The sequence below is a fragment of the Somniosus microcephalus genome, chromosome 5 (genome assembly GCF_052327205.1).
Source record: "Somniosus microcephalus isolate GS21.2 chromosome 5, FLI_Smic_1.0, whole genome shotgun sequence".
NCBI classification, from domain to species: domain Eukaryota; kingdom Metazoa; phylum Chordata; class Chondrichthyes; order Squaliformes; family Somniosidae; genus Somniosus; species Somniosus microcephalus.
In genome coordinates this window covers 26,826,875-26,851,947 of record NC_140991.1, presented here as the reverse complement: position 1 = coordinate 26,851,947, position 25,073 = coordinate 26,826,875, and the positions used below count along the sequence as shown (strand labels likewise).

At 47.8% G+C, this 25,073-nt stretch overlaps 1 protein-coding gene across 1 annotated transcript in view; it reads left to right on the top strand.

The window, feature by feature from the left end:
• The first annotated feature begins 2,504 nt into the window (after positions 1-2,504).
• LOC147116968 (nuclease EXOG, mitochondrial-like) overlaps positions 2,505-25,073 on the top strand; it is a 69,277-nt gene continuing 46,708 nt past the window's right edge. Inside the window, exon 1 of the mRNA XM_085987474.1 lies at positions 2,505-2,707. Within this exon, the coding sequence (XP_085843600.1) occupies positions 2,524-2,707 (184 nt within the window). The 5' untranslated portion in view covers positions 2,505-2,523. The remainder of the gene's footprint in view (positions 2,708-25,073) is intronic.

Here is a 25,073-nt window from a genome sequence, read left to right as displayed (position 1 = left end):
GAGGACACAGATTCAAGGTAATTGGCAAAAAAAAGAGGGGAGATGAGAATTTTTTTATACGCAGCGAGTTGTTACAATCTGGAACGTGCTGCCTGAAAGGGTGGTGGAAGCAGATTCAATAATAAGTCAAAAGGGAATTGGATAAATACTTGAAGGAGAAAAAAATTATAGGGCTGCAGGGGAAAGGGGGGGTGGGGGGGCAGAGTGGGATGAATTGGGACAGCTCTTTCCACGAGCCGGCACAGGCATGATGGGCCGAATGACAACCTTCTGTGCTGTACAATATCCTGAGAATTGAGTGACGTTAATCAGGAAAGGTCCCAGTTTAGATGCCGGGTCTGTGCTGACTGAGCTGATCCCAAACCAGGAGTGACGCTACGATTGGCCCCAGCGTCCCGAGGCTGGGGAGGGGAAGATCAACCAGTGCTCCCACTTGTGACCACTATTCAGTGATTCCTGCTGCGCAGATCGGGCAAGGACATGATCGGGCTCGGCTGTGTTGCCCTCCATGGTCAAATAGTCTGTTGATATTCACTCCCGAGGCTCGCGCATAAAGAATGGTCAATTGGATGAAGTACTGGAGCCGGCCACACATTCGAGATAAATCTTCCTTTGAATTATATTCTTGAGCTAATCTGGAAAGACTCTCAAACCATCTATAAATGATCATCATACTATTAAGCCGGTGCACTGGTATTAAAGCCATTTGTCCTGGCTAGTATTTATCCCTCAATCAACACGACTACAACAGATTACCCGGTCATTGTCACATTGCTGTTTGTGGGAGCTTGCTGTGCGCAAATTGGCTGCCGCGTCTCCTACATTACAACAGTGACTACACTCCAAAAAGTACTTCATTGGTTGTAAAGCGCTTTGGGACATCCTGAGGTCGTGAAAGGTGCTGCAAGTCTTTATTTAAAAATTCCAAATGCTGCAACAGGTCTTCAATCAATTGGATCCATCCTACACCCGGCCATTGGTGGGCAGAGGTTTGGTATTTAAAGCAGTCGGTCTGGGTTAAAAGCGAAGCACGTTTACGCGCTTCTCATCAGCGTTGTCGATGTAGGCATTGGAAGTGAAGCTCATTCACTGCAGGTTTAAAAAAAAAATAAAACCACTTGTCTTGAAATGCAACCTGACAACAGAGGGAATGGGGAATCTCACATTTTCATCCACACAGGCTGCAATCTCACAAAATTCACTTCTGCCTTTAGGGACTTCCTAGCCGATACCATCCCGAATCACTGTGCAGATTGAAGACTTCGATTTGTTGTTCTGCGACTGGCACCTTTTTAGCAAGGCAATGACGCACAGAGATAATGACGCAGAAGCCTGGTAATGACAGCAGATGATTGATTCAGATGCTAAGTTTCTAAGAATATAGTTCCATGCAGCATCACAAGGAGCTGATGTTCTGAGGGCTGGTCATTTTTTATGATGACTTATTACAATATTTGACCAGGTATAAAGGCCTCTTTGCATATTTTGATGTTGGATTTAATGCACCATTACCATTGGAAGGAAGAGAGGCTTGCATTTGTGCAGCACCTTTCATGACCACCGGACGTCCCAAAGTGCTTTATATAGAACCAGATACTCTGTTTTTTTGTGATGTTGATTGAGGGATAAATATTTGCCCGGACACTGGGGAGAACACCCCTCCTCCTCTTCAAAATAGTGCCGTGGGATCTTTTACATCCACTTGAGAGAGCAGGCGGGGCCGTGGTTTAACGTCTCATCATTGGTCATTTTTAAACCGCCCATTCAACCAACGACTGGATGTAGATGGAATTTGCAAACGACAGTAAATTGTGGGGTGTAGTTAATACAGAGGAGGACTGTGACAAAATACAGGAAGACATTAATAAACTTTCAGAGTGCCTGCCACAATGTTTGTTCCCTAGCCACCTACTCCATCCCTCTCCTTGGTAATTGTCTGAGGCAGAACCAGACTGTTCGTAACCTTGCCGTTGGATTTGACCCTACGAACTTCTGCTCTATCACCAAGACCCCCTATTTCCACCTCCATAACATCACCTGACTTCGCCCCTGCCTCAGCTCAATCCCTCATCCATGCCTTTGTTACCGCCGAGCGCTAGGTGGCTCTGTACTGGGAGGAGGCGGCCAAGGTGGGGGGCGGGTATAGCGGTCCGCCGAGCGCTAGGTGGCGCTGTGGAGGCGGCCAAGGTGGGGGGCGGGTATAGCGGTCCGCCGAGCGCTAGGTGGCGCTGTGCTGGGAGGTGGTGGCCCGGGTGTGGGTCGCGGTCCACCGAGCTGTGATGGGAGGAAGCAGCGGGGGTTGGGGCGGTCCGCCGAGCGGTAGGTGGCGCTGTACTGGGAGGCGGCAGCGGGGTTGGGACGGTCCGCCGAGCCCTAGGTGGCGCTGTGCTGGGAGGAGGCAGCGGGGTTGGGACGGTCCGCCGAGCGCTGGGTGGCGCTGTGCTGGGAGGAGGCAGCGGGGTTGGGACGGTCCGCCGAGCGCTGGGTGGCGCTGTGTGCTCGGGTGCTTGGAGACGGGCGGCAATGGCCGGGAGAAGCGGGCGGTGGATGCTGCGAGTGATGAGGCGGGCCGGATGGGACTGGGGCTCTGGCCGGTTTCGACGCAGCTTCGGCTCGGGTTTGCTGGCCGGCTCGCTCCTCGGCTCCACCGGCTGCGCGCTGGGCCTGCACTGGTACCGGCGGCGGGAGCAGGGTCAGGGGGGCGGAGGTGAGAGACAGGCGCAGGGCGAGCCGAGGCGCTGCCAATTGTGGCTCCTAACCTTAACCTTTAACTCCTAACCCTTAACAACAACTTGTATTTATATAGCGCCTTTAACGTAGAACGTCCTAAGGTGCTTCAAAGGAGTATTGTAAGACGAAAAAACTTGACACCTTTAATCTTAACTGCTAACTCTTAACCCTTAACATAAGAATAGGAGCAGGAGTAGGCCATTTGGCCCTTCGAGCCCGCTCCACTATTCAATAAGATCATGGCTGATCTTCTACCTCATCTCCACTTTCCTGCACTATCCTCATATCCCTTGATTCCCTTAATATTCAAAAATCTATCGATCTCTGTCTTGAATATACTCAATGACTGAGCCTCCACAGCCCTCTGGGGTAGAGAATTCCAAAGATTCACCACCCTCTGAATGAAGAAATTTCTCATCTCAGTCCTAAATGGCCGACCCCTTATTCTAAGACTGTGATCCCTGGTTCTAGACTCCCCAGCCAGGGGAAACATCCTCCCTGCATCTACCCTGTCAAGCCCTGTAAGAATTTTGTATGTTTCAATGACATCACCTCTCATTCATCTAAACTCTAGAGAATATAGGCCTAGTCTACTCAATCTCTCCTCATAGGACAATCCCCCCATCCCAGGAACCAGTCTGGTGAACCTTCGTTGCACTCCCTCTATGGCAAGTATATCCTTAGGTAAGGAGACCAAAACTGTCCACAATACGCCAGGTGTGGTCTCACCAGGGCCCTATACAATTGCAGTAAGAAGTCTTTACTCTTATACTCAAATCCTCCTGTAATAAAGGCCAACGTACCATTTGCTTTCCTAATTGCTTGCTGTACCTGCATGTTAACTTTCAGTGATTCGTGTACAAGGACACCCAGGTCCCTCTGAACACCAACATTTCCCAATCACCATTTAAAAAATACACTGCTTTTCTATTTTACCTACCGAAGTGGATAACTTCACGTTTCTCCACATTATATTCCATTTGCCATGCTCTTGCCCACTCACTTAGCCTGTCTATATCCCCTTGAAGCCTCCTTGCATCCTCCTCACAACTTACATTCCCACCCAGCTTTGTATCATCAGCAAACTTGGATATATTACATTTGGTCCCCTCATCCAAATCATTGATATAGGTTGTGAATAGCTGAGGCCCAAGCACTGATCCTTGTGGTACCCCACTAGTTACAGCCTGCCAACCTGAAAATGACCCATTTATTCCTACTCTCTGTTTTCTGTCCATTAACCAATCCTCAATCCATGCTAGTATATTACCCCCAATTCTATGAGGCCTAATTTTGTTTAATAACCTTGTGTGGCACCTTATTGAATGCCTTCTGAAAATCCAAATACACCACATCCACAGGTTCCCCCTTATCTATTCTGCTAGTTACAACCTCAAAAAACTCTTTAACAGATTCGTCAAACACGATTTCCCTTTCATAAATCTGTATTGACTCTGCCCAATCTTATTACTGTATTATTTTCTAAGTAACCTTAACCCTAACTCTTAACCCTTAACATTAAACCCTAACAACAACAATAACCAGGGGGCATAGATTTAAAGTAATTGGTCGGCGGTTTAGAGGGGATTTGAGGAGAAATGTTTTCACCCAGGAGGGTGGTGGGGGTCTGGAACTCACTGCCTGAAAGGGTGGTAGAGGCAGAAACCCTCATCACATTTAAAAAGTACTTGGATATGCACTTGAAGTGCCGCAACCTACAGGGCTACGGACCAAGTGCTGGAAAGTGGGATTAGGCTGGAGAGCTCTTTGTCTGCCGGCACGGACACGATGGGCCGAATGGTCTCCTGCGTCGTAAATTCATATGATTCTATGAACAACTTGCATTTATATAGCGCCTTCAAGGGGAAGCTAGTTAAGCACATGAGGGAGAAAGGAATAGAAGGATTTGTTGTAAAAGCAGAAAATGCTGGAGATACTCAGCAGGTCAGGCAGCATCTGTGGAGAGAGAAACAGAGTTAACGTTTCAGGTCGATGACCCTTCGTCAGAACTGGAGAAAGTTGGAGATGGGACAGGTTTTTAAGCAAGTGCAGGGGCAGGGAAATTGGGGGAGGGGAGGAAAGAACAAAAGGGAAGGTCTGTGATAGGATGGAGGGCAGGAGAGATTAAGAGACAAAAGGGATGATGGTGCAAGGCAAAAGGAGATGGTAATGGGACAAGTTAAGAAACAAAAGATGACTCTAGATGAAGTGTAAATGGCGATGGCTGAAAGATCGACAGCTGCCATGTGAGAGAGAGAGAAAAAATGTAAAAGAAAGGTAGGGGCCGAGGTTATGGTCTGAAATTGTTGAACTCAATGTTGAGTCCAGAAGGCTGTAAAGTGCCTAATTGAAAGATGAGGTGCTGTTCCTCGAGCTTATGTTGAGCTTCATTGGAACAGTGTGAGAGTCTGAGGACGGAGAGGTCAGAGTGGGAGTGGAGCGGAGAATTAAAGTGACAGGCCACCGGAAGCTCGGGGTCCCCCTTACGGACTGAATGGAGGTGTTCCACAAAGCGGTCGCCCAATCTGCTTTTGGTCTCCCCAATGTACTTTTGCTTTTGTAGAAGGATTTGTTGATGGGGTGTGGGTGAAGTAGGGTTAAGAGGGGGCATGGACCTGTGGGGCTGAATGGCCTGTTTCTGTGCTGTAAATATTTTGTAAAAAAAATACGCTGACCCAAGGCGCTTCACAGGAGCGTTTTCAAACAAAAATACAACACTGAGCCACATAAAGAGGTATCGGGACAAGTGGCCAACAGCTCGGTCAAAGAGGTCGGTTTTAAAGAGCATCCGAAATGAGGAAAGAGAGAACAGAGAGGTTTAGGGAGAGAATTCCAGAGCTTAGGGCCCAGGCAGCTGAAGGCACGGCCACCAATGGTGGAGCGATTAAAATCGGGGATGTTCAAGAGGCCAGAATTGGAAGAGCGCAGGGATCACGGAGGGTTGAAGGGCTGGAGGAGATTATTTCCTAACACTGAGCACTAGCACTAAATTGCAGTGTCAATAGTCAGTGCGACGCCATCTGTGATGCAAGCTGACTGCATTGTCAGTAATCACTCCGTTAACAAAATGGACCAGTAACCTGAACTGTAGCATATGGGGGCGTGTGGAAAGGAGGGTGGCTGAAGACACTGGAATACCCATAATTCAACCCAGCCCTTGCACCCATGGGAACAGGAGGAGGCCAATCAGCACCTCAAGCCTATTCCGTCATTCAATTAGATCATGGCTGATAGGTAGCTTAAGTCCATTTTCCCGCCTTTGCTCCACAACCCTTGATACCGTTACCTAAAAGAAATCTTTTATCGATTGCAATCTTGAAAGCTCCAATTGTCCTCCACCATCCACACTTCTTGTGTGAAGAATTGCTTCCTGACATCACCCTTGAACGGCCTAGCTCTAAGTTGAAGGTTATGTTCTGTTCTTCCCCACCAGAGAAAATCGTTTCTTTCCATCTACCCCATAATATCCTTTAATAGGGTCCCTGAGATAATTTAATCTCTCCCGCACCCTTGGGTCCCTGAGATAATTTAATCTCTCCCACACCCTTGGGCCCTTGAGATAATTTAATCTCTCCCACACCCTTGGGTCCTTGAGATAATTTAATCTCTCCCGCACCCTTGGGTCCTTGAGATAATTTAATCTCTCCCACACCCTTGGGTCCTTGAGATAATTTAATCTCTCCCGCACCCTTGGGTCCTTGAGATAATTTAATCTCTCCCGCACCCTTGGGTCCCTGAGATAATTTAATCTCTCCCGCACCCTTGGGTCCTTGAGATAATTTAATCTCTCCCACACCCTTGGGTCCTTGAGATAATTTAATCTCTCCCGCACCCTTGGGTCCCTGAGATAATTTAATCTCTCCCGCACCCTTGGGTCCTTGAGATAATTTAATCTCTCCCACACCCTTGGGTCCTTGAGATAATTTAATCTCTCCCGCACCCTTGGGTCCCTGAGATAATTTAATCTCTCCCGCACCCTTGGGTCCCTGAGATAATTTAATCTCTCCCACACCCTTGGGTCCTTGAGATAATTTAATCTCTCCCGCACCCTTGGGTCCCTGAGATAATTTAATCTCTCCCGCACCCTTGGGTCCTTGAGATAATTTAATCTCCCGCACCCTTGGGTCCTTGAGATAATTTAATCTCTCCCACACCCTTGGGTCCTTGAGATAATTTAATCTCTCCCGCACCCTTGGGTCCCTGAGATAATTTAATCTCTCCCGCACCCTTGGGTCCCTGAGATAATTTAATCTCTCCCGCACCCTTGGGTCCTTGAGATAATTTAATCTCTCCCACACCCTTGGGTCCCTGAGATAATTTAATCTCTCCCGCACCCTTGGGTCCCTGAGATAATTTAATCTCCCGCACCCTTGGGCCCTTGAGATAATTTAATCTCTCCCGCACCCTTGGGTCCCTGAGATAATTTAATCTCTCCCACACCCTTGGGTCCCTGAGATAATTTAATCTCTCCCGCACCCTTGGGTCCCTGAGATAATTTAATCTCTCCCACACCCTTGGGTCCCTGAGATAATTTAATCTCTCCCACACCCTTGGGTCCTTGAGATAATTTAATCTCTCCCGCACCCTTGGGTCCCTGAGATAATTTAATCTCTCCCACACCCTTGGGTCCTTGAGATAATTTAATCTCTCCCACACCCTTGGGTCCTTGAGATAATTTAATCTCTCCCGCACCCTTGGGTCCTTGAGATAATTTAATCTCTCCCGCACCCTTGGGTCCCTGAGATAATTTAATCTCTCCCGCACCCTTGGGTCCCTGAGATAATTTAATCTCTCCCGCACCCTTGGGTCCCTGAGATAATTTAATCTCCCACACCCTTGGGTCCCAGAGATAATTTAATCTCTCCCGCACCCTTGGGTCCTTGAGATAATTTAATCTCTCCCACACCCTTGGGTCCTTGAGATAATTTAATCTCTCCCGCACCCTTGGGTCCTTGAGATAATTTAATCTCTCCCGCACCCCTGGGTCCTTGAGATAATTTAATCTCTCCCACACCCTTGGGTCCTTGAGATAATTTAATCTCTCCCACACCCTTGGGTCCCTGAGATAATTTAATCTCTCCCACACCCTTGGGTCCCTGAGATAATTTAATCTCTCCCACACCCTTGGGTCCCTGAGATAATTTAATCTCTCCCGCACCCTTGGGTCCCAGAGATAATTTAATCTCTCCCACACCCTTGGGTCCTTGAGATAATTTAATCTCTCCCACACCCTTGGGTCCTTGAGATAATTTAATCTCTCCCACACCCTTGGGCCCCTGAGATAATTTAATCTCTCCCACACCCTTGGGTCCTTGAGATAATTTAATCTCTCCCGCACCCTTGGGTCCCTGAGATAATTTAATCTCTCCCACACCCTTGGGTCCCTGAGATAATTTAATCTCTCCCGCACCCTTGGGTCCCAGAGATAATTTAATCTCTCCCACACCCTTGGGTCCTTGAGATAATTTAATCTCCCGCACCCTTGGGTCCCTGAGATAATTTAATCTCTCCCGCACCCTTGGGTCCCTGAGATAATTTAATCTCTCCCACACCCTTGGGTCCTTGAGATAATTTAATCTCTCCCACACCCTTGGGTCCTTGAGATAATTTAATCTCTCCCACACCCTTGGGTCCCTGAGATAATTTAATCTCTCCCACACCCTTGGGTCCCTGAGATAATTTAATCTCTCCCACACCCTTGGGTCCCTGAGATAATTTAATCTCTCCCACACCCTTGGGTCCCTGAGATAATTTAATCTCTCCCGCACCCTTGGGTCCCTGAGATAATTTAATCTCTCCCGCACCCTTGGGTCCCTGAGATAATTTAATCTCTCCCACACCCTTGGGTCCTTGAGATAATTTAATCTCTCCCGCACCCTTGGGTCCCTGAGATAATTTAATCTCTCCCGCACCCTTGGGTCCCTGAGATAATTTAATCTCTCCCGCACCCTTGGGTCCCTGAGATAATTTAATCTCTCCCGCACCCTTGGGTCCCTGAGATAATTTAATCTCTCCCGCACCCTTGGGTCCCTGAGATAATTTAATCTCTCCCGCACCCTTGGGTCCCTGAGATAATTTAATCTCTCCCACACCCTTGGGTCCTTGAGATAATTTAATCTCTCCCACACCCTTGGGTCCTTGAGATAATTTAATCTCTCCCACACCCTTGGGTCCTTGAGATAATTTAATCTCTCCCGCACCCTTGGGTCCCTGAGATAATTTAATCTCTCCCGCACCCTTGGGTCCTTGAGATAATTTAATCTCTCCCGCACCCTTGGGTCCCAGAGATAATTTAATCTCTCCCGCACCCTTGGGTCCCAGAGATAATTTAATCTCTCCCGCACCCTTGGGTCCCTGAGATAATTTAATCTCTCCCGCACCCTTGGGTCCCTGAGATAATTTAATCTCTCCCACACCCTTGGGTCCTTGAGATAATTTAATCTCTCCCGCACCCTTGGGTCCTTGAGATAATTTAATCTCTCCCGCACCCTTGGGTCCCAGAGATAATTTAATCTCTCCCGCACCCTTGGGTCCCTGAGATAATTTAATCTCTCCCGCACCCTTGGGTCCCTGAGATAATTTAATCTCTCCCGCACCCTTGGGTCCTTGAGATAATTTAATCTCTCCCACACCCTTGGGCCCCTGAGATAATTTAATCTCTCCCACACCCTTGGGTCCCTGAGATAATTTAATCTCTCCCGCACCCTTGGGCCCCTGAGATAATTTAATCTCTCCCACACCCTTGGGTCCCTGAGATAATTTAATCTCTCCCACACCCTTGGGTCCCTGAGATAATTTAATCTCTCCCGCACCCTTGGGTCCCTGAGATAATTTAATCTCTCCCGCACCCTTGGGTCCCTGAGATAATTTAATCTCTCCCGCACCCTTGGGTCCCTGAGATAATTTAATCTCTCCCACACCCTTGGGTCCTTGAGATAATTTAATCTCTCCCGCACCCTTGGGTCCCTGAGATAATTTAATCTCTCCCGCACCCTTGGGTCCCTGAGATAATTTAATCTCTCCCGCACCCTTGGGTCCCTGAGATAATTTAATCTCTCCCGCACCCTTGGGTCCCTGAGATAATTTAATCTCTCCCGCACCCTTGGGTCCCTGAGATAATTTAATCTCTCCCGCACCCTTGGGTCCTTGAGATAATTTAATCTCTCCCGCACCCTTGGGTCCCTGAGATAATTTAATCTCTCCCGCACCCTTGGGTCCCTGAGATAATTTAATCTCTCCCGCACCCTTGGGTCCCTGAGATAATTTAATCTCTCCCGCACCCTTGGGTCCTTGAGATAATTTAATCTCTCCCGCACCCTTGGGTCCTTGAGATAATTTAATCTCTCCCGCACCCTTGGGTCCCTGAGATAATTTAATCTCTCCCGCACCCTTGGGTCCCTGAGATAATTTAATCTCTCCCACACCCTTGGGTCCCTGAGATAATTTAATCTCTCCCACACCCTTGGGTCCTTGAGATAATTTAATCTCTCCCACACCCTTGGGTCCTTGAGATAATTTAATCTCTCCCGCACCCTTGGGTCCCTGAGATAATTTAATCTCTCCCGCACCCTTGGGTCCCTGAGATAATTTAATCTCTCCCGCACCCTTGGGTCCCTGAGATAATTTAATCTCTCCCGCACCCTTGGGTCCTTGAGATAATTTAATCTCTCCCGCACCCTTGGGTCCCTGAGATAATTTAATCTCTCCCGCACCCTTGGGTCCTTGAGATAATTTAATCTCTCCCGCACCCTTGGGTCCCTGAGATAATTTAATCTCTCCCGCACCCTTGGGTCCTTGAGATAATTTAATCTCTCCCACACCCTTGGGTCCTTGAGATAATTTAATCTCTCCCGCACCCTTGGGTCCCTGAGATAATTTAATCTCTCCCGCACCCTTGGGTCCCTGAGATAATTTAATCTCTCCCGCACCCTTGGGTCCTTGAGATAATTTAATCTCTCCCGCACCCTTGGGTCCCTGAGATAATTTAATCTCTCCCGCACCCTTGGGTCCCTGAGATAATTTAATCTCTCCCGCACCCTTGGGTCCCTGAGATAATTTAATCTCTCCCACACCCTTGGGTCCTTGAGATAATTTAATCTCTCCCACACCCTTGGGTCCTTGAGATAATTTAATCTCTCCCACACCCTTGGGTCCTTGAGATAATTTAATCTCTCCCGCACCCTTGGGTCCCTGAGATAATTTAATCTCTCCCACACCCTTGGGTCCTTGAGATAATTTAATCTCTCCCACACCCTTGGGTCCTTGAGATAATTTAATCTCTCCCACACCCTTGGGTCCTTGAGATAATTTAATCTCTCCCACACCCTTGGGTCCCTGAGATAATTTAATCTCTCCCGCACCCTTGGGTCCTTGAGATAATTTAATCTCTCCCGCACCCTTGGGCCCCTGAGATAATTTAATCTCTCCCGCACCCTTGGGCCCTTGAGATAATTTAATCTCTCCCGCACCCTTGGGTCGCTGAGATAATTTAATCTCTCCCACACCCTTGGGTCGCTGAGATAATTTAATCTCTCCCGCACCCTTGGGTCCCTGAGATAATTTAATCTCTCCCACACCCTTGGGTCCTTGAGATAATTTAATCTCTCCCGCACCCTTGGGTCCTTGAGATAATTTAATCTCTCCCGCACCCTTGGGTCCCTGAGATAATTTAATCTCTCCCACACCCTTGGGTCCTTGAGATAATTTAATCTCTCCCACACCCTTGGGTCGCTGAGATAATTTAATCTCTCCCACACCCTTGGGTCCTTGAGATAATTTAATCTCTCCCACACCCTTGGGTCCCTGAGATAATTTAATCTCTCCCGCACCCTTGGGTCCTTGAGATAATTTAATCTCTCCCGCACCCTTGGGTCCCTGAGATAATTTAATCTCTCCCACACCCTTGGGTCCCTGAGATAATTTAATCTCTCCCACACCCTTGGGTCCTTGAGATAATTTAATCTCTCCCACACCCTTGGGTCCCTGAGATAATTTAATCTCTCCCGCACCCTTGGGTCCCTGAGATAATTTAATCTCTCCCACACCCTTGGGTCCTTGAGATAATTTAATCTCTCCCGCACCCTTGGGTCCCTGAGATAATTTAATCTCTCCCACACCCTTGGGTCCTTGAGATAATTTAATCTCTCCCACACCCTTGGGTCCCAGAGATAATTTAATCTCTCCCGCACCCTTGGGTCCTTGAGATAATTTAATCTCTCCCACACCCTTGGGTCCTTGAGATAATTTAATCTCTCCCACACCCTTGGGTCGCTGAGATAATTTAATCTCTCCCGCACCCTTGGGTCCCTGAGATAATTTAATCTCTCCCGCACCCTTGGGTCCCTGAGATAATTTAATCTCTCCCACACCCTTGGGTCCTTGAGATAATTTAATCTCTCCCACACCCTTGGGTCGCTGAGATAATTTAATCTCTCCCACACCCTTGGGTCCCTGAGATAATTTAATCTCTCCCACACCCTTGGGTCCTTGAGATAATTTAATCTCTCCCGCACCCTTGGGTCCCTGAGATAATTTAATCTCTCCCACACCCTTGGGTCCTTGAGATAATTTAATCTCTCCCGCACCCTTGTGTCCTTGAGATAATTTAATCTCTCCCACACCCTTGGGTCCTTGAGATAATTTAATCTCTCCCACACCCTTGGGTCCTTGAGATAATTTAATCTCTCCCACACCCTTGGGTCCCTGAGATAATTTAATCTCTCCCGCACCCTTGGGTCCCTGAGATAATTTAATCTCTCCCACACCCTTGGGTCCCTGAGATAATTTAATCTCTCCCACACCCTTGGGTCCTTGAGATAATTTAATCTCTCCCGCACCCTTGGGTCCCTGAGATAATTTAATCTCTCCCACACCCTTGGGTCCTTGAGATAATTTAATCTCTCCCACACCCTTGGGTCCCAGAGATAATTTAATCTCTCCCGCACCCTTGGGTCCCAGAGATAATTTAATCTCTCCCGCACCCTTGGGTCCCTGAGATAATTTAATCTCTCCCACACCCTTGGGTCCTTGAGATAATTTAATCTCTCCCACACCCTTGGGTCCCTGAGATAATTTAATCTCTCCCACACCCTTGGGTCCTTGAGATAATTTAATCTCTCCCGCACCCTTGGGTCCTTGAGATAATTTAATCTCTCCCGCACCCTTGGGTCCTTGAGATAATTTAATCTCTCCCGCACCCTTGGGTCCTTGAGATAATTTAATCTCTCCCACACCCTTGGGTCGCTGAGATAATTTAATCTCTCCCACACCCTTGGGTCCTTGAGATAATTTAATCTCTCCCACACCCTTGGGTCGCTGAGATAATTTAATCTCTCCCACACCCTTGGGTCCTTGAGATAATTTAATCTCTCCCACACCCTTGGGTCCTTGAGATAATTTAATCTCTCCCGCACCCTTGGGTCCTTGAGATAATTTAATCTCCCGCACCCTTGGGTCCTTGAGATAATTTAATCTCTCCCGCACCCTTGGGTCCTTGAGATAATTTAATCTCTCCCACACCCTTGGGTCCTTGAGATAATTTAATCTCTCCCGCACCCTTGGGTCCTTGAGATAATTTAATCTCTCCCACACCCTTGGGTCCCTGAGATAATTTAATCTCTCCCACACCCTTGGGTCCCTGAGATAATTTAATCTCTCCCACACCCTTGGGTCCCTGAGATAATTTAATCTCTCCCACACCCTTGGGTCCCTGAGATAATTTAATCTCTCCCGCACCCTTGGGTCCTTGAGATAATTTAATCTCTCCCACACCCTTGGGTCCTTGAGATAATTTAATCTCTCCCGCACCCTTGGGTCCTTGAGATAATTTAATCTCCCGCACCCTTGGGTCCTTGAGATAATTTAATCTCTCCCGCACCCTTGGGTCCTTGAGATAATTTAATCTCTCCCACACCCTTGGGTCCTTGAGATAATTTAATCTCTCCCGCACCCTTGGGTCCTTGAGATAATTTAATCTCTCCCACACCCTTGGGTCCCTGAGATAATTTAATCTCTCCCACACCCTTGGGTCCCTGAGATAATTTAATCTCTCCCACACCCTTGGGTCCCTGAGATAATTTAATCTCTCCCACACCCTTGGGTCCCTGAGATAATTTAATCTCTCCCACACCCTTGGGTCCCTGAGATAATTTAATCTCTCCCGCACCCTTGGGTCCTTGAGATAATTTAATCTCTCCCACACCCTTGGGTCCTTGAGATAATTTAATCTCTCCCGCACCCTTGGGTCCTTGAGATAATTTAATCTCTCCCACACCCTTGGGTCCCTGAGATAATTTAATCTCTCCCGCACCCTTGGGTCCTTGAGATAATTTAATCTCTCCCGCACCCTTGGGTCCCTGAGATAATTTAATCTCTCCCGCACCCTTGGGTCCCTGAGATAATTTAATCTCTCCCACACCCTTGGGTCCTTGAGATAATTTAATCTCTCCCACACCCTTGGGTCCCTGAGATAATTTAATCTCTCCCGCACCCTTGGGTCCTTGAGATAATTTAATCTCTCCCGCACCCTTGGGTCCCTGAGATAATTTAATCTCCCCGCACCCTTGGGTCCTTGAGATAATTTAATCTCTCCCGCACCCTTGGGTCCCTGAGATAATTTAATCTCCCGCACCCTTGGGTCCCTGAGATAATTTAATCTCTCCCACACCCTTGGGCCCTTGAGATAATTTAATCTCTCCCGCACCCTTGGGTCCCTGAGATAATTTAATCTCTCCCACACCCTTGGGTCCTTGAGATAATTTAATCTCTCCCGCACCCTTGGGTCCTTGAGATAATTTAATCTCTCCCACACCCTTGGGTCCCTGAGATAATTTAATCTCTCCCGCACCCTTGGGTCCTTGAGATAATTTAATCTCTCCCGCACCCTTGGGTCCCTGAGATAATTTAATCTCTCCCACACCCTTGGGTCCCTGAGATAATTTAATCTCTCCCGCACCCTTGGGTCCTTGAGATAATTTAATCTCTCCCACACCCTTGGGTCCCTGAGATAATTTAATCTCTCCCGCACCCTTGGGTCCTTGAGATAATTTAATCTCTCCCACACCCTTGGGTCCCTGAGATAATTTAATCTCCCGCACCCTTGGGTCCTTGAGATAATTTAATCTCTCCCACACCCTTGGGTCCTTGAGATAATTTAATCTCTCCCGCACCCTTGGGTCCTTGAGATAATTTAATCTCTCCCGCACCCTTGGGTCCTTGAGATAATTTAATCTCTCCCGCACCCTTGGGTCCTTGAGATAATTTAATCTCCCGCACCCTTGGGTCCTTGAGATAATTTAATCTCTCCCGCACCCTTGGGTCCTTGAGATAATTTAATCTCCCACACCCTTGGGTCCCTGAGATAATTTAATCTCTCCCGCACCCTTGGGTCCCTGAGATAATTTAATCTCTCCCACACCCTTGGGTCCTTGAGATAATTTAATCTCCCACACCCTTGGGTCCCTGAGATAATTTAATCTCTCCCACACCCTTGGGTCCCTGAGATAATTTAATCTCTCCCGCACCCTTGGGTCCTTGAGATAATTTAATCTCCCGCACCCTTGGGTCCCTGAGATAATTTAATCTCTCCCGCACCCTTGGGTCCTTGAGATAATTTAATCTCTCCCGCACCCTTGGGTCCCTGAGATAATTTAATCTCCCGCACCCTTGGGTCCCTGAGATAATTTAATCTCTCCCGCACCCTTGGGTCCTTGAGATAATTTAATCTCCCGCACCCTTGGGTCCTTGAGATAATTTAATCTCTCCCGCACCCTTGGGTCCTTGAGATAATTTAATCTCCCGCACCCTTGGGTCCTTGAGATAATTTAATCTCCCGCACCCTTGGGTCCTTGAGATAATTTAATCTCCCGCACCCTTGGGTCCTTGAGATAATTTAATCTCTCCCGCACCCTTGGGTCCTTGAGATAATTTAATCTCCCGCACCCTTGGGTCCTTGAGATAATTTAATCTCTCCCGCACCCTTGGGTCCTTGAGATAATTTAATCTCCCGCACCCTTGGGTCCCTGAGATAATTTAATCTCTCCCACACCCTTGGGTCCTTGAGATAATTTAATCTCCCGCACCCTTGGGTCCTTGAGATAATTTAATCTCCCGCACCCTTGGGTCCCTGAGATAATTTAATCTCTCCCGCACCCTTGGGTCCCTGAGATAATTTAATCTCTCCCGCACCCTTGGGTCCCTGAGATAATTTAATCTCCCGCACCCTTGGGTCCTTGAGATAATTTAATCTCTCCCGCACCCTTGGGTCCCTGAGATAATTTAATCTCTCCCGCACCCTTGGGTCCCTGAGATAATTTAATCTCCCGCACCCTTGGGTCCCTGAGATAATTTAATCTCTCCCGCACCCTTGGGTCCCTGAGATAATTTAATCTCTCCCGCACCCTTGGGTCCCTGAGATAATTTAATCTCTCCCGCACCCTTGGGTCCCTGAGATAATTTAATCTCCCGCACCCTTGGGTCCTTGAGATAATTTAATCTCTCCCACACCCTTGGGTCCCTGAGATAATTTAATCTCTCCCGCACCCTTGGGTCCTTGAGATAATTTAATCTCTCCCGCACCCTTGGGTCCCTGAGATAATTTAATCTCTCCCGCACCCTTGGGTCCTTGAGATAATTTAATCTCTCCCGCACCCTTGGGCCCTTGAGATAATTTAATCTCTCCCGCACCCTTGGGTCCCTGAGATAATTTAATCTCTCCCGCACCCTTGGGTCCCTGAGATAATTTAATCTCTCCCGCACCCTTGGGCCCTTGAGATAATTTAATCTCTCCCGCACCCTTGGGTCCCTGAGATAATTTAATCTCTCCCACACCCTTGGGTCCCTGAGATAATTTAATCTCTCCCACACCCTTGGGTCCTTGAGATAATTTAATCTCTCCCACACCCTTGGGCCCCTGAGATAATTTAATCTCTCCCACACCCTTGGGTCCTTGAGATAATTTAATCTCTCCCACACCCTTGGGTCCCTGAGATAATTTAATCTCTCCCGCACCCTTGGGTCCCTGAGATAATTTAATCTCTCCCACACCCTTGGGTCCCTGAGATAATTTAATCTCTCCCGCACCCTTGGGTCCCTGAGATAATTTAATCTCTCCCACACCCTTGGGTCCCTGAGATAATTTAATCTCTCCCGCACCCTTGGGTCCTTGAGATAATTTAATCTCTCCCGCACCCATGGGTCCCTGAGATAATTTAATCTCTCCCACACCCTTGGGTCCTTGAGATAATTTAATCTCTCCCACACCCTTGGGTCCTTGAGATAATTTAATCTCTCCCACACCCTTGGGTCCTTGAGATAATTTAATCTCCCGCACCCTTAGGTCCTTGAGATAATTTAATCTCTCCCACACCCTTGGGTCCTTGAGATAATTTAATCTCTCCCGCACCCTTGGGTCCCTGAGATAATTTAATCTCTCCCACACCCTTGGGTCCTTGAGATAATTTAATCTCTCCCACACCCTTGGGTCCTTGAGATAATTTAATCTCTCCCGCACCCTTGGGTCCTTGAGATAATTTAATCTCTCCCACACCCTTGGGTCCTTGAGATAATTTAATCTCCCGCACCCTTGGGTCCTTGAGATAATTTAATCTCTCCCACACCCTTGGGTCCTTGAGATAATTTAATCTCTCCCACACCCTTGGGTCCTTGAGATAATTTAATCTCTCCCACACCCTTGGGTCCCTGAGATAATTTAATCTCTCCCGCACCCTTGGGTCCCTGAGATAATTTAATCTCTCCCGCACCCTTGGGTCCCTGAGATAATTTAATCTCTCCCGCACCCTTGGGTCCCTGAGATAATTTAATCTCTCCCGCACCCTTGGGTCCCTGAGATAATTTAATCTCTCCTGCACCCTTGGGTCCTTGAGATAATTTAATCTCTCCCACACCCTTGGGTCCCTGAGATAATTTAATCTCTCCCGCACCCTTGGGTCCTTGAGATAATTTAATCTCTCCCACACCCTTGGGTCCCTGAGATAATTTAATCTCTCCCACACCCTTGGGTCCCAGAGATAATTTAATCTCTCCCACACCCTTGGGTCCCTGAGATAATTTAATCTCTCCCGCACCCTTGGGTCCTTGAGATAATTTAATCTCTCCCACACCCTTGGGTCCCTGAGATAATTTAATCTCTCCCGCACCCTTGGGTCCTTGAGATAATTTAATCTCTCCCACACCCTTGGGTCCTTGAGATAATTTAATCTCTCCCACACCCTTGGGTCCCTGAGATAATTTAATCTCTCCCACACCCTTGGGTCCCTGAGATAATTTAATCTCTCCCGCACCCTTGGGTCCTTGAGATAATTTAATCTCTCCCACACCCTTGGGTCCTTGAGATAATTTAATCTCCCGCACCCTTGGGTCCCTGAGATAATTTAATCTCTCCCGCACCCTTGGGTCCTTGAGATAATTTAATCTCCCGCACCCTTGGGTCCTTGAGATAATTTAATCTCTCCCACACCCTTGGGTCCTTGAGATAATTTAATCTCTCCCACACCCTTGGGTCCCTGAGATAATTTAATCTCTCCTGCACCCTTGGGTCCTTGAGATAATTTAATCTCTCCCGCACCCTTGGGTCGCTGAGATAATTTAATCTCCCGCACCCTTGGGTCCCTGAGATAATTTAATCTCTCCCGCACCCTTGGGTCCTTGAGATAATTTAATCTCCCGCACCCTTGGGTCCTTGAGATAATTTAATCTCTCCCACACCCTTGTGTCCCTGAGATAATTTAATCTCTCCCACACCCTTGTGTCCCTGAGATAATTTAATCTCTCCCGCACCCTTGTGTCCCTGAGATAATTTAATCTCTCCCGCACCCTTGGGTCCTTGAGATAATTTAATCTCTCCCACACCCTTGGGTCCCTTGAGATAATTTAATCTCTCCCGCACCCTTGGGTCCCTGAGATAATTTAATCTCTCCCGCACCCTTGGGTCCCAGAGATAATTTAATCTCTCCCGCACCCTTGGGTCCCTGAGATAATTTAATCTCTCCCGCACCCTTGGGTCCTTGAGATAATTTAATCTCTCCCACACCCTTGGGTCCCTGAGATAATTTAATCTCTCCCGCCCCCTTGGGTCCCTGAGATAATTTAATCTCTCCCGCACCCTTGGGTCCCTGAGATAATTTAATCTCTCCCGCACCCTTGGGTCCTTGAGATAATTTAATCTCCCGCACCCTTGGGTCCCTGAGATAATTTAATCTCTCCCACACCCTTGGGTCCCTGAGATAATTTAATCTCCCGCACCCTTGGGTCCCTGAGATAATTTAATCTCTCCCACACCCTTGGGTCCTTGAGATAATTTAATCTCTCCCGCACCCTTGGGTCCTTGAGATAATTTAATCTCCCGCACCCTTGGGTCCCTGAGATAATTTAATCTCTCCCGCACCCTTGGGTCCTTGAGATAATTTAATCTCCCGCACCCTTGGGTCCCTGAGATAATTTAATCTCTCCCGCACCCTTGGGTCCTTGAGATAATTTAATCTCCCGCACCCTTGGGTCCCTGAGATAATTTAATCTCTCCCACACCCTTGGGTCCTTGAGATAATTTAATCTCCCGCACCCTTGGGTCCCAGAGATAATTTAATCTCTCCCGCACCCTTGGGTCCCTGAGATAATTTAATCTCTCCCGCACCCTTGGGTCCTTGAGATAATTTAATCTCTCCCACACCCTTGGGTCCCTGAGATAATTTAATCTCTCCCACACCCTTGGGTCCCTGAGATAATTTAATCTCTCCCACACCCTTGGGCCCCTGAGATAATTTAATCTCTCCCACACGTTTGGGTCCTTGAGATAATTTAATCTCTCCCACACCCTTGGGTCCCTGAGATAATTTAATCTCTCCCGCACCCTTGGGTCCCTGAGATAATTTAATCTCTCCCGCACCCTTGGGTCCTTGAGATAATTTAATCTCTCCCACACCCTTGGGTCCCTGAGATAATTTAATCTCTCCCACACCCTTGGGTCCTTGAGATAATTTAATCTCTCCCACACCCTTGGGTCCTTGAGATAATTTAATCTCTCCCACACCCTTGGGTCGCTGAGATAATTTAATCTCTCCCGCACCCTTGGGTCCTTGAGATAATTTAATCTCTCCCACACCCTTGGGTCCTTGAGATAATTTAATCTCTCCCACACCCTTGGGTCCTTGAGATAATTTAATCTCTCCCACACCCTTGGGTCCCTGAGATAATTTAATCTCTCCCACACCCTTGGGTCCTTGAGATAATTTAATCTCTCCCACACCCTTGGGTCCTTGAGATAATTTAATCTCTCCCGCACCCTTGGGCCCTTGAGATAATTTAATCTCTCCCGCACCCTTGGGTCCCTGAGATAATTTAATCTCTCCCGCACCCTTGGGTCCCTGAGATAATTTAATCTCTCCCGCACCCTTGGGCCCTTGAGATAATTTAATCTCTCCCGCACCCTTGGGTCCTTGAGATAATTTAATCTCTCCCACACCCTTGGGTCCTTGAGATAATTTAATCTCTCCCGCACCCTTGGGTCCCTGAGATAATTTAATCTCTCCCGCACCCTTGGGCCCTTGAGATAATTTAATCTCTCCCGCACCCTTGGGTCCCTGAGATAATTTAATCTCTCCCGCACCCTTGGGTCCTTGAGATAATTTAATCTCTCCCGCACCCTTGGGCCCCTGAGATAATTTAATCTCTCCCACACCCTTGGGTCCTTGAGATAATTTAATCTCCCGCACCCTTGGGTCCCTGAGATAATTTAATCTCTCCCGCACCCTTGGGTCCTTGAGATAATTTAATCTCTCCCGCACCCTTGGGTCCCTGAGATAATTTAATCTCTCCCGCACCCTTGGGCCCTTGAGATAATTTAATCTCTCCCGCACCCTTGGGTCCCTGAGATAATTTAATCTCTCCCGCACCCTTGGGTCCCTGAGATAATTTAATCTCTCCCGCACCCTTGGGTCCCTGAGATAATTTAATCTCTCCCGCACCCTTGGGCCCCTGAGATAATTTAATCTCTCCCCCACCCTTGGGTCCTTGAGATAATTTAATCTCTCCCACACCCTTGGGTCCTTGAGATAATTTAATCTCTCCCACACCCTTGGGTCCTTGAGATAATTTAATCTCTCCCACACCCTTGGGTCCCTGAGATAATTTAATCTCTCCCACACCCTTGGGTCCTTGAGATAATTTAATCTCTCCCGCACCCTTGGGTCCTTGAGATAATTTAATCTCTCCCGCACCCTTGGGCCCTTGAGATAATTTAATCTCTCCCACACCCTTGGGTCCCTGAGATAATTTAATCTCTCCCGCACCCTTGGGTCCCTGAGATAATTTAATCTCTCCCGCACCCTTGGGTCCTTGAGATAATTTAATCTCTCCCACACCCTTGGGTCCCTGAGATAATTTAATCTCTCCCGCACCCTTGGGTCCTTGAGATAATTTAATCTCTCCCGCACCCTTGGGCCCTTGAGATAATTTAATCTCTCCCACACCCTTGGGTCCCTGAGATAATTTAATCTCTCCCACACCCTTGGGTCCCTGAGATAATTTAATCTCTCCCACACCCTTGGGTCCTTGAGATAATTTAATCTCTCCCGCACCCTTGGGCCCTTGAGATAATTTAATCTCTCCCACACCCTTGGGTCCTTGAGATAATTTAATCTCTCCCGCACTCTTGGGCCCTTGAGATAATTTAATCTCTCCCGCACCCTTGGGTCCCTGAGATAATTTAATCTCTCCCACACCCTTGGGTCCTTGAGATAATTTAATCTCTCCCGCACCCTTGGGTCCTTGAGATAATTTAATCTCTCCCACACCCTTGGGTCCTTGAGATAATTTAATCTCTCCCGCACCCTTGGGTCCTTGAGATAATTTAATCTCTCCCGCACCCTTGGGTCCCTGAGATAATTTAATCTCTCCCACACCCTTGGGTCCTTGAGATAATTTAATCTCTCCCGCACCCTTGGGTCCCTGAGATAATTTAATCTCTCCCGCACCCTTGGGCCCCTGAGATAATTTAATCTCTCCCACACCCTTGGGTCCCTGAGATAATTTAATCTCTCCCACACCCTTGGGTCCTTGAGATAATTTAATCTCTCCCGCACCCTTGGGTCCCTGAGATAATTTAATCTCTCCCACACCCTTGGGTCCTTGAGATAATTTAATCTCTCCCGCACCCTTGGGTCCCTGAGATAATTTAATCTCTCCCGCACCCTTGGGTCCCTGAGATAATTTAATCTCTCCCACACCCTTGGGCCCTTGAGATAATTTAATCTCTCCCGCACCCTTGGGCCCCTGAGATAATTTAATCTCTCCCGCACCCTTGGGTCCTTGAGATAATTTAATCTCCCGCACCCTTGGGTCCCTTGAGATAATTTAATCTCTCCCGCACCCTTGGGTCCCTGAGATAATTTAATCTCTCCCGCACCCTTGGGTCCCTGAGATAATTTAATCTCTCCCACACCCTTGGGCCCTTGAGATAATTTAATCTCTCCCGCACCCTTGGGTCCCTGAGATAATTTAATCTCTCCCGCACCCTTGGGTCCCTGAGATAATTTAATCTCTCCCGCACCCTTGGGTCCCTGAGATAATTTAATCTCTCCTGCACCCTTGGGTCCCTGAGATAATTTAATCTCTCCCGCACCCTTGGGTCCCTGAGATAATTTAATCTCTCCCACACCCTTGGGCCCTTGAGATAATTTAATCTCTCCCGCACCCTTGGGTCCTTGAGATAATTTAATCTCTCCCGCACCCTTGGGCCCCTGAGATAATTTAATCTCTCCCACACCCTTGGGTCCCTGAGATAATTTAATCTCTCCCGCACCCTTGGGTCCCTGAGATAATTTAATCTCTCCCACACCCTTGGGTCCTTGAGATAATTTAATCTCTCCCACACCCTTGGGTCCCTGAGATAATTTAATCTCTCCCACACCCTTGGGTCCTTGAGATAATTTAATCTCTCCCGCACCCTTGGGTCCCTGAGATAATTTAATCTCTCCCGCACCCTTGGGTCCTTGAGATAATTTAATCTCTCCCACACCCTTGGGTCCCTGAGATAATTTAATCTCTCCCGCACCCTTGGGTCCTTGAGATAATTTAATCTCTCCCGCACCCTTGGGTCCTTGAGATAATTTAATCTCTCCCGCACCCTTGGGTCCTTGAGATAATTTAATCTCTCCCGCACCCTTGGGTCCTTGAGATAATTTAATCTCTCCCGCACCCTTGGGTCCTTGAGATAATTTAATCTCTCCCGCACCCTTGGGTCCTTGAGATAATTTAATCTCTCCCGCACCCTTGGGTCCTTGAGATAATTTAATCTCTCCTGCACCCTTGGGTCCTTGAGATAATTTAATCTCTCCCGCACCCTTGGGTCCTTGAGATAATTTAATCTCTCCCGCACCCTTGGGTCCCTGAGATAATTTAATCTCTCCCACACCCTTGGGTCCTTGAGATAATTTAATCTCTCCCACACCCTTGGGTCCCTGAGATAATTTAATCTCTCCCGCACCCTTGGGTCCTTGAGATAATTTAATCTCTCCCGCACCCTTGGGTCCCTGAGATAATTTAATCTCTCCCACACCCTTGGGTCCTTGAGATAATTTAATCTCTCCCGCACCCTTGGGTCCTTGAGATAATTTAATCTCTCCCACACCCTTGGGTCCTTGAGATAATTTAATCTCTCCCACACCCTTGGGTCCTTGAGATAATTTAATCTCTCCCACACCCTTGGGTCCTTGAGATAATTTAATCTCTCCCACACCCTTGGGTCCTTGAGATAATTTAATCTCTCCCACACCCTTGGGTCCCTGAGATAATTTAATCTCTCCCGCACCCTTGGGTCCTTGAGATAATTTAATCTCCCGCACCCTTGGGTCCCTGAGATAATTTAATCTCTCCCACACCCTTGGGTCCTTGAGATAATTTAATCTCTCCCGCACCCTTGGGTCCTTGAGATAATTTAATCTCTCCCACACCCTTGGGTCCTTGAGATAATTTAATCTCTCCCACACCCTTGGGTCCTTGAGATAATTTAATCTCTCCCACACCCTTGGGTCCTTGAGATAATTTAATCTCTCCCACACCCTTGGGTCCTTGAGATAATTTAATCTCTCCCACACCCTTGGGTCCCTGAGATAATTTAATCTCTCCCGCACCCTTGGGTCCTTGAGATAATTTAATCTCTCCCGCACCCTTGGGTCCCTGAGATAATTTAATCTCTCCCACACCCTTGGGTCCTTGAGATAATTTAATCTCCCGCACCCTTGGGTCCCAGAGATAATTTAATCTCTCCCGCACCCTTGGGTCCCTGAGATAATTTAATCTCTCCCACACCCTTGGGTCCTTGAGATAATTTAATCTCTCCCGCACCCTTGGGTCCCTGAGATAATTTAATCTCTCCCGCACCCTTGGGTCCCTGAGATAATTTAATCTCTCCCACACCCCTGGGTCCCAGAGATAATTTAATCTCTCCTGCACCCCTGGGTCCCTGAGATAATTTAATCTCTCCCACACCCTTGGGTCCCTGAGATAATTTAATCTCTCCTGCACCCTTGGGTCCTTGAGATAATTTAATCTCTCCTGCACCCTTGGGTCCCTGAGATAATTTAATCTCCCGCACCCTTGGGTCCTTGAGATAATTTAATCTCTCCCGCACCCTTGGGTCCCTGAGATAATTTAATCTCTCCCCCACCCTTGGGTCCCTGAGATAATTTAATCTCTCCCGCACCCTTGGGTCCCTGAGATAATTTAATCTCTCCCACACCCTTGGGTCCCTTGAGATAATTTAATCTCTCCCGCACCCTTGGGTCCCTGAGATAATTTAATCTCTCCCGCACCCTTGGGTCCCTGAGATAATTTAATCTCTCCCCCACCCTTGGGTCCCTGAGATAATTTAATCTCTCCCGCACCCTTGGGTCCCTGAGATAATTTAATCTCTCCCACACCCTTGGGTCCCTTGAGATAATTTAATCTCTCCCGCACCCTTGGGTCCCTGAGATAATTTAATCTCTCCCGCACCCTTGGGTCCCTGAGATAATTTAATCTCTCCCGCACCCTTGGGTCCTTGAGATAATTTAATCTCTCCCGCACCCTTGGGTCCCTGAGATAATTTAATCTCTCCCGCACCCTTGGGTCCTTGAGATAATTTAATCTCCCGCACCCTTGGGTCCCTGAGATAATTTAATCTCTCCCGCACCCTTGGGTCCCTGAGATAATTTAATCTCTCCCGCACCCTTGGGTCCTTGAGATAATTTAATCTCTCCCGCACCCTTGGGTCCCTGAGATAATTTAATCTCTCCCGCACCCTTGGGTCCTTGAGATAATTTAATCTCCCGCACCCTTGGGTCCCTGAGATA